Raw genomic sequence first — 14853 nt, 5'->3', positions numbered from 1 at the left:
ACGCACAACTAATGTAAGCATTACGCCCAGCTGCGTGCATGCTATTCTATATCAATGAGCCTTATTTTTTCTGCCTTATGCCTATAAACCGAACAAACTTTAGTCCAGTCCTATATTTTAAATTTCATAGCTAGACCAATAAATATTGGGCATAAAGCATCCAATTTATCATTATTGTTTTGTGATTTGCGAATCGTGTTTCTTTATCTGAAAATATCAACAAGCATGAGTGCCGGAACAGGGATTTTATCAGGCACAGTAATTATAAAGAAGTGAAATTCAGACCTGAAACTTTTCCTCTTTTCAGATGATTTCCTCTTTTTTTTATTTCTGAAACTTATGCGTTTTCTTTTATTTTCAGCCCAAATTGAGCCAATTTACCCCAATTTTACGCTGTAAAAGCAGTGTTTTTTGAGCATTTTCATCTTTTTTCCTCTTTTTTTTTATAAAGACCCTGTTTCAGGTCTGAAAAGGGGTTGGCATAATCAAATATATTCAAAAGTTCAATGTGAACAGGAATGCATCATGGATTAATATCATTGGCATAATTATGTAAAATCATGCATATTGATATGTATATGTACATAATAAATCACATAATTTATTATTACTCAAAACATTTAAGCTTATTTCATAATTACAGGCACTTTGTAGCTAAAATGAACACATATGGCAAAAAAAAAAAGTTTGTCTCAAAGCTCACGAGCGCTTTGAAAACAAATGCTAAATGCGATTTTTTTATTTTTTTTAATTCCCGACTTTTTAAATAAAAAAAATTCAGCATTTTTTTTCAAATTGCGCAATTTACAAACGCGCGTGCAAGCTTTGAGACAAACCTTTTTTTTTGGCCTAATCAATACTGCTAATATTGTGTATGCTTGGGCTAAAACGAAATGCTATGTCTCAAAGTGCCTGCACGAGTTTGTTTTTCTTAGCGCTTCCATTTCAGCTGAAACATTAATTTTGTTATTTCTTTTTTTTATAGTTTTTTGTTATAAAATCATAAATTCTGATAACTATTTTGAAGGAAATTTATTTGATTTGATACTCGCATAAAGCAATTGATATTTGTACTTCAATTGTGTAAATGAACCACAATTTTATGCTGTGTACTTTTGAACACTCGCAAATGACATCTTCATTTAACATTAAGTTTTAAACAAATATTTACAAAAAATTCTTAATAAAAACACAACATTTTGCAGTCATGTTTTTGAAAACTGCTAAGGGCTTTGAGACATAGCATTATTTTTTCAGCCTTATAAAGAAGTGAACTTTATTAACCCTATGAGAAGTACCTGCCGATTGGCCAAAATAAATATTGTGTCCAATTTTGAACCAATCAAGGAGGGTATTAATAAAATCATCAGCAAAAGCAAGTTTGACCATAGTTTAAAGCCTAGTCATAATTGGCCATTGAAATGAGCATTTCAAGTTATCAACCAATCAGAAATGCTGTAAGATGACCAGTAGTGTTCAGGGGGTTAATTAAGGGTTGGCATCATCAAATTTTATCCAAAAGATAAAGTTTGAACAGGAATGCATGGAGGTGGGATTAAAATATTGGCATAATTATGTAAAATCAAGCAATTTTATAACATGATATTGATATGTATAAGTACTGAAATAAATCGCACAAAGATCCAAACATGAAGCAACTTTCCATTATTCAAAATATTTAAGCATTAGCTGTGTCATATAATGTCTGTAAAGCATGAGATGCAGTGCAGTTGATTTGTAAACCTTTTATGCATGCAAATATTTTTCTTCCCATGGGGGGTCCCAAATATACCGTGGGTTATAAACTTTTGGAAAGAAAAATAGGGGGGTCATCAATTTTTTGTTGACCAAAATGTAGGGAGTCACAAGATGACCACAGATAGATTCAAAAAGACTGATTTCAAGGTTACTCCTTCATGTAATTATACACGAAATTAGGGTTAGGGTTAGTTTAGGGTTAGGATTAGGGTTAGGATTAGCTTACACGAAATAATTACATGAAGGATCGACCGATTTCAATACAATATTAGCCTGTTTAAGGGGTAAGGTGTATCGGTGGTGGGGGGTCATAAAATTTTATTGATGCTGACTTTTGTAAATTTGGGACCCCCTTTCCGAAGAAAATGGAAGCCCCCTAGGCCTTTATGGAAATGTACAAATTGCAAAAATTCCATGTCACAGAAATACGGGTGGTCTCCAAAACATGCATGAAATTTTAACGCTGCCAAACATATCATGCTTTACCTGTCGATTGGCCAAGAAGAAGTTTTCATTATCAATTGGACCAATCAACAACATTGTTAGAATAATTTCACCACACAAAAACATTGGGGTGAATTATTTGCAAAGCTCCAATCTGATTGGTGATTAAAGTGAAGATATCATATAATTGACCAATCAGAGGCAATGTTAGATTGGCAGGTTAATGATGAAGAAAATTTTAGGAGAAAATCTCTACTTCCGATTATTTATGTTCTTTTTGTTTATAGTATTACCCTCATGTAAACATACTCAGCGTTAGCCTTGTATATATGTGACATGATCAAGGGGAATGTCGACCCTGGTCAAAAATGAGTTTTACATGTTTCTGAAGAGGACATTTTAGCTTTCAGAAACTCCATGTTGATATGACTTTTCATTGTGAAGTTACGTCAATTTATCAATCGCTGAAAACAATATAAAACAAAAGAATCTTTAATAACACTTTCTTTGCCAATATTTCAAAATCAGTATTAGCAACATCGGACTCATTTCCCTTGATCATATCACATATTTTAATTTGTGATGTGATAAAAGACAGATATTATACAGCATACAGAATAAAGCTGTCTAATCCCCTCGTTGAAGTCTTGACAATCATTTTATGCCTGCATGAAGGATACACTGAAAAGATTAATTCATCAAAAAAGTGGTCTAATTTGACAAATTAAAATTCATCATTGCATATGAAATATTTAGCATTCAAGATAAAACTGCTGAGTGCTTGGGATTTTGAAGAAACAATTTATAGTTTTCATCATTACAAATATTTTCACAACTAATAATTTTTTAATTACAAAGTAATGAATAATTTGTAAAATTACATTTAATTTGTCACATACTAAAAATGTTTGTCATACTCCATATTTGTCATTCAATAATTTGTCATTTTACAAATTACTCTTTAATTCATCATTATATTTTATAAGTCAAAAAATTTTTGTAATGATGAAAATTAATTTGAAATGCTATGATTATTTTCCATGACATTCCAAGCACATTTTCAGCAGTTCTTGAATAATTTGATCATGATATCCACCTTGAAATACAAGTGCCCCAACATCAGCAGACAAAACTAGCTGTAATCATATGACTACACAAGACATTCATTGTCTTGGTTCATCTTTTTTGTGTAGGAACATATCCTGCCTGTCTGTTAATAAAGTTACTAACTGTGAGTAATGTTACATTATTGGTTTGTTACCAATGCAATGTTGTGAAAAATAACATTTAATAATGACGGTTATTCAAAAGTCCCGACTCCCTTTCTTGTATAATTCATAACCGTTATATAAATGTCCTTTATATAACCATCTGGTCATACATCAGCTTAAATATCAAGAAAATGATCAGAATTTCACCAACTGCAACATATTTCTAATTTCAACAGTAAATTAAGTTGCAGGTTTTTAAAAGGGAGTGAGTCAACTAAAACTTTGCCAACCCATCTTTTTTACGGTTGCTATTCTTGGAGGAGCCCTAGGGCTCTCCCCTCCAGTCAGAATAGTTTGCAAATAAGTGGGGAGGGGTCAAAATCACATTTTCACTGTATCTGATGTACAGAGCCATTTCCTGTCTTATTTTCACCTTTTGGGGGGTTTGGGGTCCCATGGATCTGCCTCTGACTTGGGAATGATAATAACGCATTTGTCACAATTTGACTGCTCAGTGCCAAAAGTAGATCAGTGCAATAGCTGGCATGTGTAGCTGCCATGTGTAGATGAGTACAATATACTGTGTGTAAATTGCCAAATGGTCACAGGGCAGCTATTGCACTTACCCACTTCTGGCACTGATGAGCAGTCAAATTTCAGATGTTTTTTTTAAAACTAAGTTGAAGTCACATGACTGGTGTAAAATGTACAATCACAATTACATGATCAGTAAAACAAATCATTTTGATTTAAATTTTCATATTAATAAAAAATACACAAATCTATTTATAGTACATAATATTTCACATGTTTAAAATAAATCTAAAGTAGCCTCTTCCGCAGTCTCATTCTCTTGAATATATTTCAAAATATCCGCATCCCCTAATGAATCTACAGCGCCACCGCTTGACGAGTCGGTGACATCCGATCCATTTGAGGCAGCAGGCACCACTGGTTTGCTCGATTCAGACTTTGCTTGTGTTTTTCCTGGCTTTGGCACAGTCGAAGGTTTTGGTGCTGTTGAAGGTTTCGGTGCTGTTGAAGGTTTCGGTGCAGTTGACGGTTTTGGTGCTGTTGACGGTTTTGGTGCAGTTGACGGTTTCGGTGATGTGATTTTCGGTTTTGGTGATGTTACAGCTGGTGGTTTTGTCACTGGTTTGGGGGTTTTCTTGGGTTTCTTGGTGTCGAGCAAAAGTTGATCCAAGTTTTCTTCGACGCTGGAGACAAAATGAGATTGTGTTAAGGATATAATCAAGTGGCCAAATCTTGCACTTCCCATAATGCATTTCTCCCATTTCAATTTCCTGTACTGATTTGCTATCTAGTACAACATGGGTGGATACTCGATAATGATGAAAAGAACCTCAATGAACAGAGCACATCCAGATATTGCAAAATATGTTTATTTCTTGACTATCGACCCATGTTTAGCCAGTCTTCTCAAAATGAAAACAAAGGGAACCTGTACAAATTAATGGGAGTGTCACTTGATGAAATGAGGTGATGTATCATGTTGCAAAGGATTCTGGGAAGGGTAAGATATCAGCTCTACCATCTGGCTACCAAAACAAGGTTCAATCTCTCGGCAAACCCATGCCCATTTTTGTTTTTCATGCTTCTCTATAGCAACGCACCAGAAGGCTTTTGCAAAGCATGTGCAATATGTGTTTATCTATATACAAATAACATTATAAGGATATGAATAATTAATTGACAATATGGAAATATAGAACAAGTTCAAATTAATAAATTGATGAGGAGGGCTATAATAAGTTCCTTATTAATGTCTTAAATACATACAAAGTTATAAGGAATTCTTGAACTCATTCAAGCTTATAGTGAATCCAAATTGGCACAGAGATTATAAGAAAGTCTATTCCATGAAGTGGCAGCTCTATAATGAAATGTTCTCTGCCCAGAAGATAATTTCCACCTTTTCTTTATGAGATTGACTTCGAGTGTTCTTAAAATGAGTAGATTAGGTAAAAGTAAATTGAGATGACAAATAATGTGGAGCAATGTTCTTTAGACATTTATAAACTAAAATAAGTAACTGATTCTCCCACCTACTTTCAAGTTGTCCAACCACTAGCTTTTAAACACAGATCCCTGGGGTATACCAACCTGAGCCATTGGCTTACTTGAGTAAATCTGAATAATCCTCTTCAGCTATTGCCTCATCAGTTCTCATATTACTAAACTTTTAATCACATAACGGGTCCAACCACTAACTTGTAATCACACAACAGGGCCAAACACAGACCCCTGGGGTATACCAACCAGAGCCATTGACTTACTTGAGTAAATCTGAATAATCCTCTTCCGGTACAGCCTCATCAGTTTTCGTCACACCGTCGCCGGCTCCTGGGGGGAGGTACACATCATCACCTGTGTCCTCTGATGCTTCAAAGAGCGTCGGCGCTGGTCCTCGCGCACTGACGTCACGCTCATTTGAGAAAATTGTCGAGTCGGTTTCTGTTAAAAGAAAATGTTATAAAATTTTAACTTATATTCCAGTTTTAATTGAGCTATTCCAGTTGAAATCCATATACCCCATATGGAAGACATAACCCCATTTGAAATTCATACTCCATGTGTAGGAGATTAAGGTCATGACTTCCTTACACACTAAAAACTACGGGGTTATATTTTCCGTGGTCATTTTGAATTGACCACGTTTGGGGTTGTTTTGACCCTTCAAGGGGGTTGTACTGTTTTAATTTGACCACATTCACGAGGTCATTTTAGCCACGACATTTAACGTGGTCAAAAACGTAGTGGTCATTTTGCCGATACCGTCGCGCATTGATATCAGTTTCAATCTTCCGCTTTGAAAATCTCAATTCATAAATGAGTTTAAACATGAGCTGCAATTAATGTTTGTTGATTAATAAATAAAACTAATTTTTTGACCGGTTACCCAATTTGTCAACTTTATAATGACTTGCATTTGAACTATTTGCACACACGGTGTGCATCGGCTCACGTGGTCACATCAGCGCCATATTTGTTCTGATTGTGCAGCTCAGCGGATTGTCGTGTGTGCTTGTCTGCATGATGGAATATGAAAAGTTAGTTGAAAAGTGAGACTGCAAGGATGCATAGACCCTTGTCTATGCACGCAGATTCATTCCAATTTCATGCTGTCGTGGCTGGTGTCTTGGCTGCAGTTGTTATAAGCTTATATCATGTAAGCTTATAATACGTGAACTGTCATAGGCGATGACTGACTGTGTGTGAGTGTGATACACAGACGCAGTTTGCAGTTTGCTGTTTATGTAATGCTTTCTCTGTGCAGAAACACACGTATGTCCTGGTGGGACCAGCATGACCATAGGCCTACTAAAAAAATCCAAACAACCCCTAAATGTGGTTATTGAGTAACCCTATAAAACAACCCTTTCAAATGGGTCATTTCATTTGACCCCGAAATGAGGTCATTAAGTAACCCAATAAGGCAACCCTTTTGAAGGGGTCATTTCATTTGACCCGGAAATGTGGTAATATTTTGACCCCAATGGGGTTACTATTTGACCCAAATACGTAGTCATTGCAATGACCCACCAATGGGGTCAAAATGACCCCGTTAGTGGTATGGTGTTTAGTTGATAACTATGCTGGGGTCAAAAATGACCCCGTTTGGGTCATTTTTTGACCCCGTAGTTTTAAGTGTGTAGGGGGTGTATGGATTTCAACTGGAATAGCACATTGAACATCCAGCTTTACAGCTAGCCTTAATTTTAGGCACATTTTGTTTCATTCATTATTACATTTACAGATGAGATGCATTGTGTGTGTGGGGTGCGTGTGTGGGGTGTAGGTATTTATATGGGGGTGTGTAGACTATGTGTGCATTGTCCTTGCATTACTTCTGAACACTTTCAAATAAATAACACTCCGCTGCAATGAGGCCATCAGCAGTTCCGAGGACATAAACATAGGTTCTTGGCATATACTTTGTTTTAATGGGTCAGAAACAGCAGGTCCTATAGACCACTTTACATTATTGTTTATCAACAAAGGCGAGGGATTGGTCTGTCGATATGCTCGAACGAACCGCTTCACTGTTCAATGGCTTTCTTGTACTATATAAAATGTGGTGGGAGATTTAAAATACACATGCCCTGAGCAGACTACGATGCGCACGCACACTGCAGGGCAAAGTACAATGGAAAGTACCATAATGCCTGCGCATACTGCCGGGCAATGACGTCACATGTCAAGTGGTCTATAATAACCCCTCTTTAATATGTTACGGCAAAATTTCATCTCCAATAACTTCCCATGGTTTTTATATCCTTGTGACAGAGGGATTGGTATGAAAACCCATCGATATCCAGAGGACTTTTGGACTTCAAAAATGTTATCATTTTTCATGTCCTCAGAAATATGTGTAATGCATGTAGGGGTGGGTGGGGTGGGTGGTGGCATGCATTATATTCATGCATTTGTAAAGATCTGTAAATGTGGACACACCCCTGAAAAATAGCTTGATAACCGAGGACACCCAAGAACCAACCGAGAATATCCATGGGTTCACTTTCTCTGTCAGTGTATTGCTAACAACATAAAAATACAGACAATACCGGTCCAGGGTCATGTCTTAGTTGGATAGTATTTAAAAATTCCAGTAAGTCCACAGATTGGAGCTTAGCTTTGTGTGAGCAAGGTCCTCAATTAGGCAGGAAAAAGTTGCAGGTCCTCGTTTGTAGGCCTTTACTAGTAGGGGTGTGTGTACACATGCTCAAAGATGTCAATTATAAGCCTGTTGGCATAATTTGTATAGGGTGTGAGTTTATATAGGGAGGGGTGGGGTGTGTGTGTGTGCATGGGGTAAGCTGTTTGTGTTTAGTCTATGTGTGTAGTATGGGGGTGGACAGGTAGGCTATATATTGGTGCGATAACAAAACAAAAACATCAACAAAACAACCTGCATGAATAAAAAGAAAGTAAACAAACAGAGAAACAAATAAACAAAGGAAAAGCTTTCAAAATGCAACCCTGTCCTAATATAGCATATTGACATTAAAATTATTTTTAAGGTGACAAAAAAAGAACCCTGTTCTGCAGGCGGACGGACTTCCCAAATATAGAGTGTGTTGGTCAGGTAGGGGCTATGCCATTACAAAATGTGAAAAAATTTTGCCAAAAAATGTCTGATTTTTTTCAAAAAATTTAAGTCAAAATCACTCCATGGCTGTTTTTATTTTCATAAAGCTAACAAAAAATCAAATTAAAAAAAAATCCTCAAAACACAAAATCTGAGTCAGTCAAGCTAGTAGAACAGGTTTTTTTTTATCACCCAATAGAGAATTTTGACATCACTTTTGATTACAACAGCATAAACTTATCATTAGACGTATCACCATGGTAACATAACAATAATAACAACTAACGACTAGAGAATCATTCAAAGTGAATATAACCTAAAAAGTCATCATTCAAATCTTCCAACCCAAATAATGTAAAATGCACCCATTACCAAATAAATTACAAATTTATTTATATTTCTACCCAACAAAATCAACAAATGATTGAATTTCACACCAAAATAACGCAATCAAAACCTTTATCAAGCATCTACCATACACATGGTTCCCATGGTTACTTCAAATACATTTGATCAGCGTATATATTGTATGTACTCTGCTGACTATAGTACAGACACACATCACATGCTTTCAATGTAATTCCATATTACAACCTAGTCCCAAAATTGACACAATAACTGTAAAAGTCGACATTTCTGGGCATTTTTTTCCGCATTTGGCCAATTTAGAACTGTTTCACTTCCTCTGTGATTCTATACACAACCACACATTGACTTATGCACAAAAAGAATATATTCCTGCATTGTTATTCATGTGGTAACTGATTGTAACACAAATATGAAAATAAATGTAGAGCAAAAAAGTCCACTTTACAGTATAGTTAAACAGCATGCAAGGAACGATTTAAAGGGGGGTAACCCTATTGGTTTTGGATATGGATTGTCTTTAAAATTACATAATAATATCAAATATCGCCCCCTTTATGCTGCTTTGTGAAAAGCGAGAGCATTTGCAGCGTAAATGTGAATAAATAGCCAAATTTGCAATCCAATACCTTGGTATACGTGAATTGCATTCTGGGTAGGCAAGCAACAACAACCATTTCCGTTCAGATGATTTAATTTAATGCTGACATGCTGTACAATCAATGCCCGGCCCGTATTGAACGAAAAATATTTGTTTTTTCGTACCGTTTCAGAAAAAAAGGAAACAAAATATGTTTCCCCTTGCAATATGTACATTTCAAATGAATATAAAAAAGTTTGGGTTAAAATGGAGAGAAAAAAAACCATTCCGACACGGATTTTGAACCGGTTACCTCTTGGGTAGAAACATGAAGCGCGCTAACCGACTGAGCTAATCGCCCGCTGCCTCCATCGTGGAAATTTTATAATTAAATACGGCACACCGTCTAGACGCGTCTCCTCAGCAGTTAGTGTGGTTCGCTTTTTCACAGAATGTGTATGACGCTTGAAACCAAAGTAGCTGTTGAGGCGACTGATATTACGAGCTATTTCGCTCATAATTCCCGGCCCAGAAATCAAAGTATTTACCATTGTTTACAAACTGGTATACCTGTAAAAGCCGCTGTGTTTCATGATTTCTCCGAAATACATCGACTTGGAGCGTCAAATTTCAGGATAGTAATGAGAAAAATAGTATCTATTATGTGATACCAAAACCTCATCAACAATGAAAAAAATCGGGGATGATGCTGTCGATCGGGTTACGGACCTTTAAGTATTATACTTCAGATTTGTATTTGCCCCCTCCCATGTAACCTTTGGCAAATGGCAATTTGCCAATTTTGTCCCCTCTCTCCCTTCCTCGCTGTAAACTTGACATTAATGCATGACATCACATTGTTCCATTAATGCAACAAATTACAATCACATTTTGGTCAAAATGCACATAACATGAAAAACATGACCACAATACAAGTTTTTTTACTTAAAATACACACATTTTCCATCATATTTAACACAGTTTATACAGCCCTGAAGGTTTGTTACATGTATGTTAACAATAAGACTCGCTATGTCACATATTAATTAAAATTTGCTATGTTGAATCTAACTACAGCCCAGAGCACTAAACCTAGTTCTAACCATAGCTAACCATATGTCATAATCAACATAGTGTACCCTATTTCATATTAGACACCCAATTAGACATAGCAAACCTTATTAGCGAACATTTTACATTGGGGTGGACATGTACCGTTGAAACTATACATATAGCTTTATAACACATTGCATAATACCACATTAGTTACTAGGTCCCTAATGTGATATTAACCCTAACACGGACCCTGGTGTTTTGCTATCGGAAGGCAGTGAAAGAACAAAAAAGGAGAGAAGATGATCAAAGATTTCACTTAGCACCCACGATCACCGACCTCATGCCATGGGGATTGGGTTGGCCTGACCAGCGCTTCTGTGAGCATATGACTTGGAGTGAGTGCGTCATCGCATCACATGAAATGCATGCATATCATGCGCAGTGGCTTCTTTGTAAGATTCTATAGCATATTATGGGTTAACATGCACAAATGGGGATTTTGATCATATAGCTCATGCATATTTCTAAACATATTGCAAATACCAAATACCACAGTTACATTTCCCCCAAGTCCATTACCAGATTTTGCGGTGCCCGAGGCAAGGATAAAGAATGGCACCCCTTCTGGTGGATCCTGAGGGGTTCCCCCCTGGGAATCACAAAAGTTTGCAAATAAGAGGATATAAATTGCCTAATTCACAGAATATCAGATCAAGCTTTCCTACCTAAAGTTTAATTTTACACCAGATCCATTTCAGCACCCCAAGAAGTGACCATGGCACATGCCCCCTTCACCATAGCAACACCTCTGCATTCTCCCAAACAAACTTTGGTAAAAAAGATAATCACTTCACCTTACCCTAACAACGCCTGACAACATTGGCTCCAAATGCATTTACAATCACACCCGTTTTACACAAACTAGCATGAAAAACATATGCACAATACAATTGTTCACTTAAAATACACATTTCGATCCACATTTACATAAGATAATCACTCCACCTCACCCTAAGTTGACACAAAGGCATGACAACATACTGGTTCTAAATGCATTTACAATCATCACACCCGTTTTTACACGAACTAGCATGAAAAACATACGCACAATACAACTGTTCACTTAAAATACACATTTGGATCCACAATTACATAAGATAATCACTCCACCTCACCCTAAAACTTTGGCACAAAGGCATGACAACATATTGGTTCTAAATGCATTTACAATCATACCCATACACAAACTAGCATGAAAAATCTATGCACAATAGAGGTTATCCACTTGGTGGAAGCTCTATAGTCCGAAGGTTCTTTAGTCCGACGGTTCTTTAGTCCGAAGGTTCTTTAATCCGACGGTTCTTTATTACGAAGGTTCTTTATTCCGACGGTTCTTTATTTGAAGGTTCTATAGTCCGAATTTCAAAAAGGTTCCTTAATCCGAATAATAAAAGAGGTTCTTTAATCCAATTTTAAAAGCGGTTCTCTAGTCGAATATGAAAATAGGCTCTATAGTCCGAATTGTAAAAAGGGTTCTATAGTCCGAATATGGAAATAGGCTCTATAGTCCGAATTTAAAAAGGTTCTATAGTCCGAAATTGCAAAACGGTTCTATAGTCCAAACGGATACCGTGTTCTTTAGTCCGAATTGGTAAACGGGTTCTATAGTCCGAATTTTATTTTTTATCATTTGTTTCAGTGTCAAATCATCACTTGTTAAATATAAATCCGCTGAAGTTTAACATGGTTGGTTTCTCTGGATATTTTTCTTAGTATACATTAACGTTCACCTTTATTCTGGTGATATTTTCTTCATTTTTATCCGTTTTTCATTTTTGACCCGTTCAGGGTAGACCCTGAATACCCGTTTCTGGCCATTTTTCAATCCGAGGGCCTAAAAATTGTGTTATGCAACTTGTTGGGCGATCCAAGTTCATGTGTAGATCTCAAATATTTATTTAAGCTATAACATGTCTCTCTTTTTCCCACAGAAAGGCCAAAATATCTCTAAAAAGATTTGTGTTTTTACCGGAATCCATCTACATTACATCGTGATTTGGTGGTGTGCGCCCTTTTAATAGCAGTAGCGTCATATCCCATTTGCTATAGACTCTCCTTTAGTATTTTCTAGCTAGAGGGCGCAGTATATGTTAATGTTTTAAATATTCGGACTATAGAACCTTTTTACTGATTCGGACTAAAGAACACGGTATCCGTTTCGGACTATAGAACCGTTTTACAATTTCGGACTATAGAACCCTTTTTTGAATTCGGATTATAGAGCCTATTTCTATATTCGGACTATAGAAACCTTTTTAAAATTCGGACTATAGAGACTATTTTCATATTCGGACTATAGAACCCTTTTTTAAATTCGGACTATAGAGACTATTTTCATATTCGGACTAGAGAACCGTTTTTTAAAATTCGGACTATAGAACCTTGAAATAAAGAATCGTCGGAATAAAGAACCTCTTTTCAATTTTTTTTCGGACTAGAGAACCTCTTTTAAAATTCGGACTAACGAATGCTATGAACACGTGTTCGGACTAGCGAACCTTCGGACTAAAGAACCTTCGGATTATAGAACCTTCGGATTATAGAGCAGTCCCCATCCACTTTACTCATGCGTGACGTACTTCTAACAAAAGGCGCTGATTCCCAAGTATTCCTCATTCAAACCAATTCAATGCACAACCTTGGAGTTACCTGCATGAATTTGGCGGGCTATTTTGAAATAGTTATGGTTGCACATGCAGTTACTTCTTTTGAAAGTCCTAAACAAGGTATAGCAGTCGCTGGTAGGATATGCAACTTATAGAACACGGATAACCTCTATACAACTGTTCACTTAAAATACACTTTTGGATCCACATTTACATAAGCTGCAATACAGTTATACACCACATATGCATGAATAACAATGATCCTTACTCTTCTTGTAGAAAGCTGATGATGATGGTTGATGGATGGGTTGAAAGCTCTCACTCCAAACTCAGCAGCATGCAATATTGAAGCTAACTTTGTATGATTTCTTTCAATGCTATCTCGGTTTGAAGCTATAACAGTAAACCCCACACATAATTCTGACAACTGATCTTAGTAGGGGTCTCGTAGGGTGCTAAATGACAATATGATCCATGTTACATGCCAAAGTGATTTTCCTCAAAATTAAGTTTTGAAGTATATTTACGGTCTCTTAAAACAAAATTTTGCAAATAACCTTCAACTCAAAATCACTGAATACTGAAAATTATTATATAAATGTTTTTATGTTTACAAAGAAGTTGTTTTGTGGCAACATTTAAAAATGTGTTCTAATTGACTTTTTCGGTAAATCTGATAAGCCTTTGCGAGAAGACATTAGATGTCGTCATTTGACGTCATGATGACTTGCAATGCACAGTAACGATAAAGATGTGTGCATCGGCACAGATCGGCATAAAATGACGACATCTCAGGTCTACTCGCAAAGGCTTATGAAATTTACTGAAAAAGTCAATTGTACCCAAAGTGTGGCATGTCCAGGATCTGTTCCTGCGAGGGGCTCAGAGGGGTTTTCAGAGTTATGCGGGGGGCTTAATGGCTAAAATCGCCAAAAACTTCGCTTCAGCCCCCAAAGCAACCCCCTGGACACGCCACACCCTTTTGGAAATATTACAAAACTGTTTGAGTGTGTTGGGTAGATATATATCATAACTCTACCTTTATTGAAACATGTGAACCAGGAATACTGATAAAAGGGGCTATTCCAGTTGAAATCCATACATCCCCTATGGAAGACATGTCATGAGTGTGAATATGGATATAAGGTCATGTCTTCCATAGGGGGTGTATGGATTTCAACTGGAATAGCCAATTGTCACTAGTTAAAGCAGCATTATAAGATTTCTAAAAAAATAGATTTTAATTGACCTTTTCAGTAAATCCCATAAATTTGCGAGTAGGCCTGAGATGTCATCATGATGTCACCCCAATGTGCACAATGCATTGTTACTGTGCATTTCAAAGCTGTGAAGTGCGCAGCAACAATGTGCGCATGAGCGCAACAACATCACAGGTCTACAATTAGTGGGTTTTTAGCGGGTTCGCCGTTGGACAAGTTTAGAACTGTCAAGCTTTCGTCAGGAGTAGCTCTGACTTCTTCAGGACAAAGTACCTAAGAATGAGACATGTAGACCGCCCCTTGTCTACTGATGACTCTGACAAGAGTCGTTCACTGAAGACTGCCCCTTGTCAACAGAGAACAAGCAGATCTCGCCTATCTGCTAATATAAAGGTTTTGGTGGCTCTGAAAAGAGCCGTTCACTGAAGACTGCCCCTTGTCT

General features: G+C 36.7%; 1 protein-coding gene across 1 annotated transcript in view; it reads right to left on the bottom strand.

Moving 5' to 3' along the window:
* Window positions 1-4529: 4529 nt before the first annotated feature.
* LOC140162456 (growth hormone secretagogue receptor type 1-like) overlaps window positions 4530-14853 on the bottom strand; it is a 78785-nt gene continuing 68461 nt past the window's right edge. The window contains exons 3-4 of the mRNA XM_072185697.1: window positions 5711-5888; window positions 4530-4630 (exon numbers count right to left, since the gene is read on the bottom strand). Coding sequence (XP_072041798.1) covers window positions 5760-5888 — 129 coding nt within the window. The 3' untranslated portion in view covers window positions 4530-4630; window positions 5711-5759. The remainder of the gene's footprint in view (window positions 4631-5710; window positions 5889-14853) is intronic.

Source organism: Amphiura filiformis, chromosome 10, assembly GCF_039555335.1.
Source record: "Amphiura filiformis chromosome 10, Afil_fr2py, whole genome shotgun sequence".
NCBI lineage: Eukaryota > Metazoa > Echinodermata > Ophiuroidea > Amphilepidida > Amphiuridae > Amphiura > Amphiura filiformis.
This window is presented reverse-complemented; position numbering and strand designations above follow the sequence as displayed.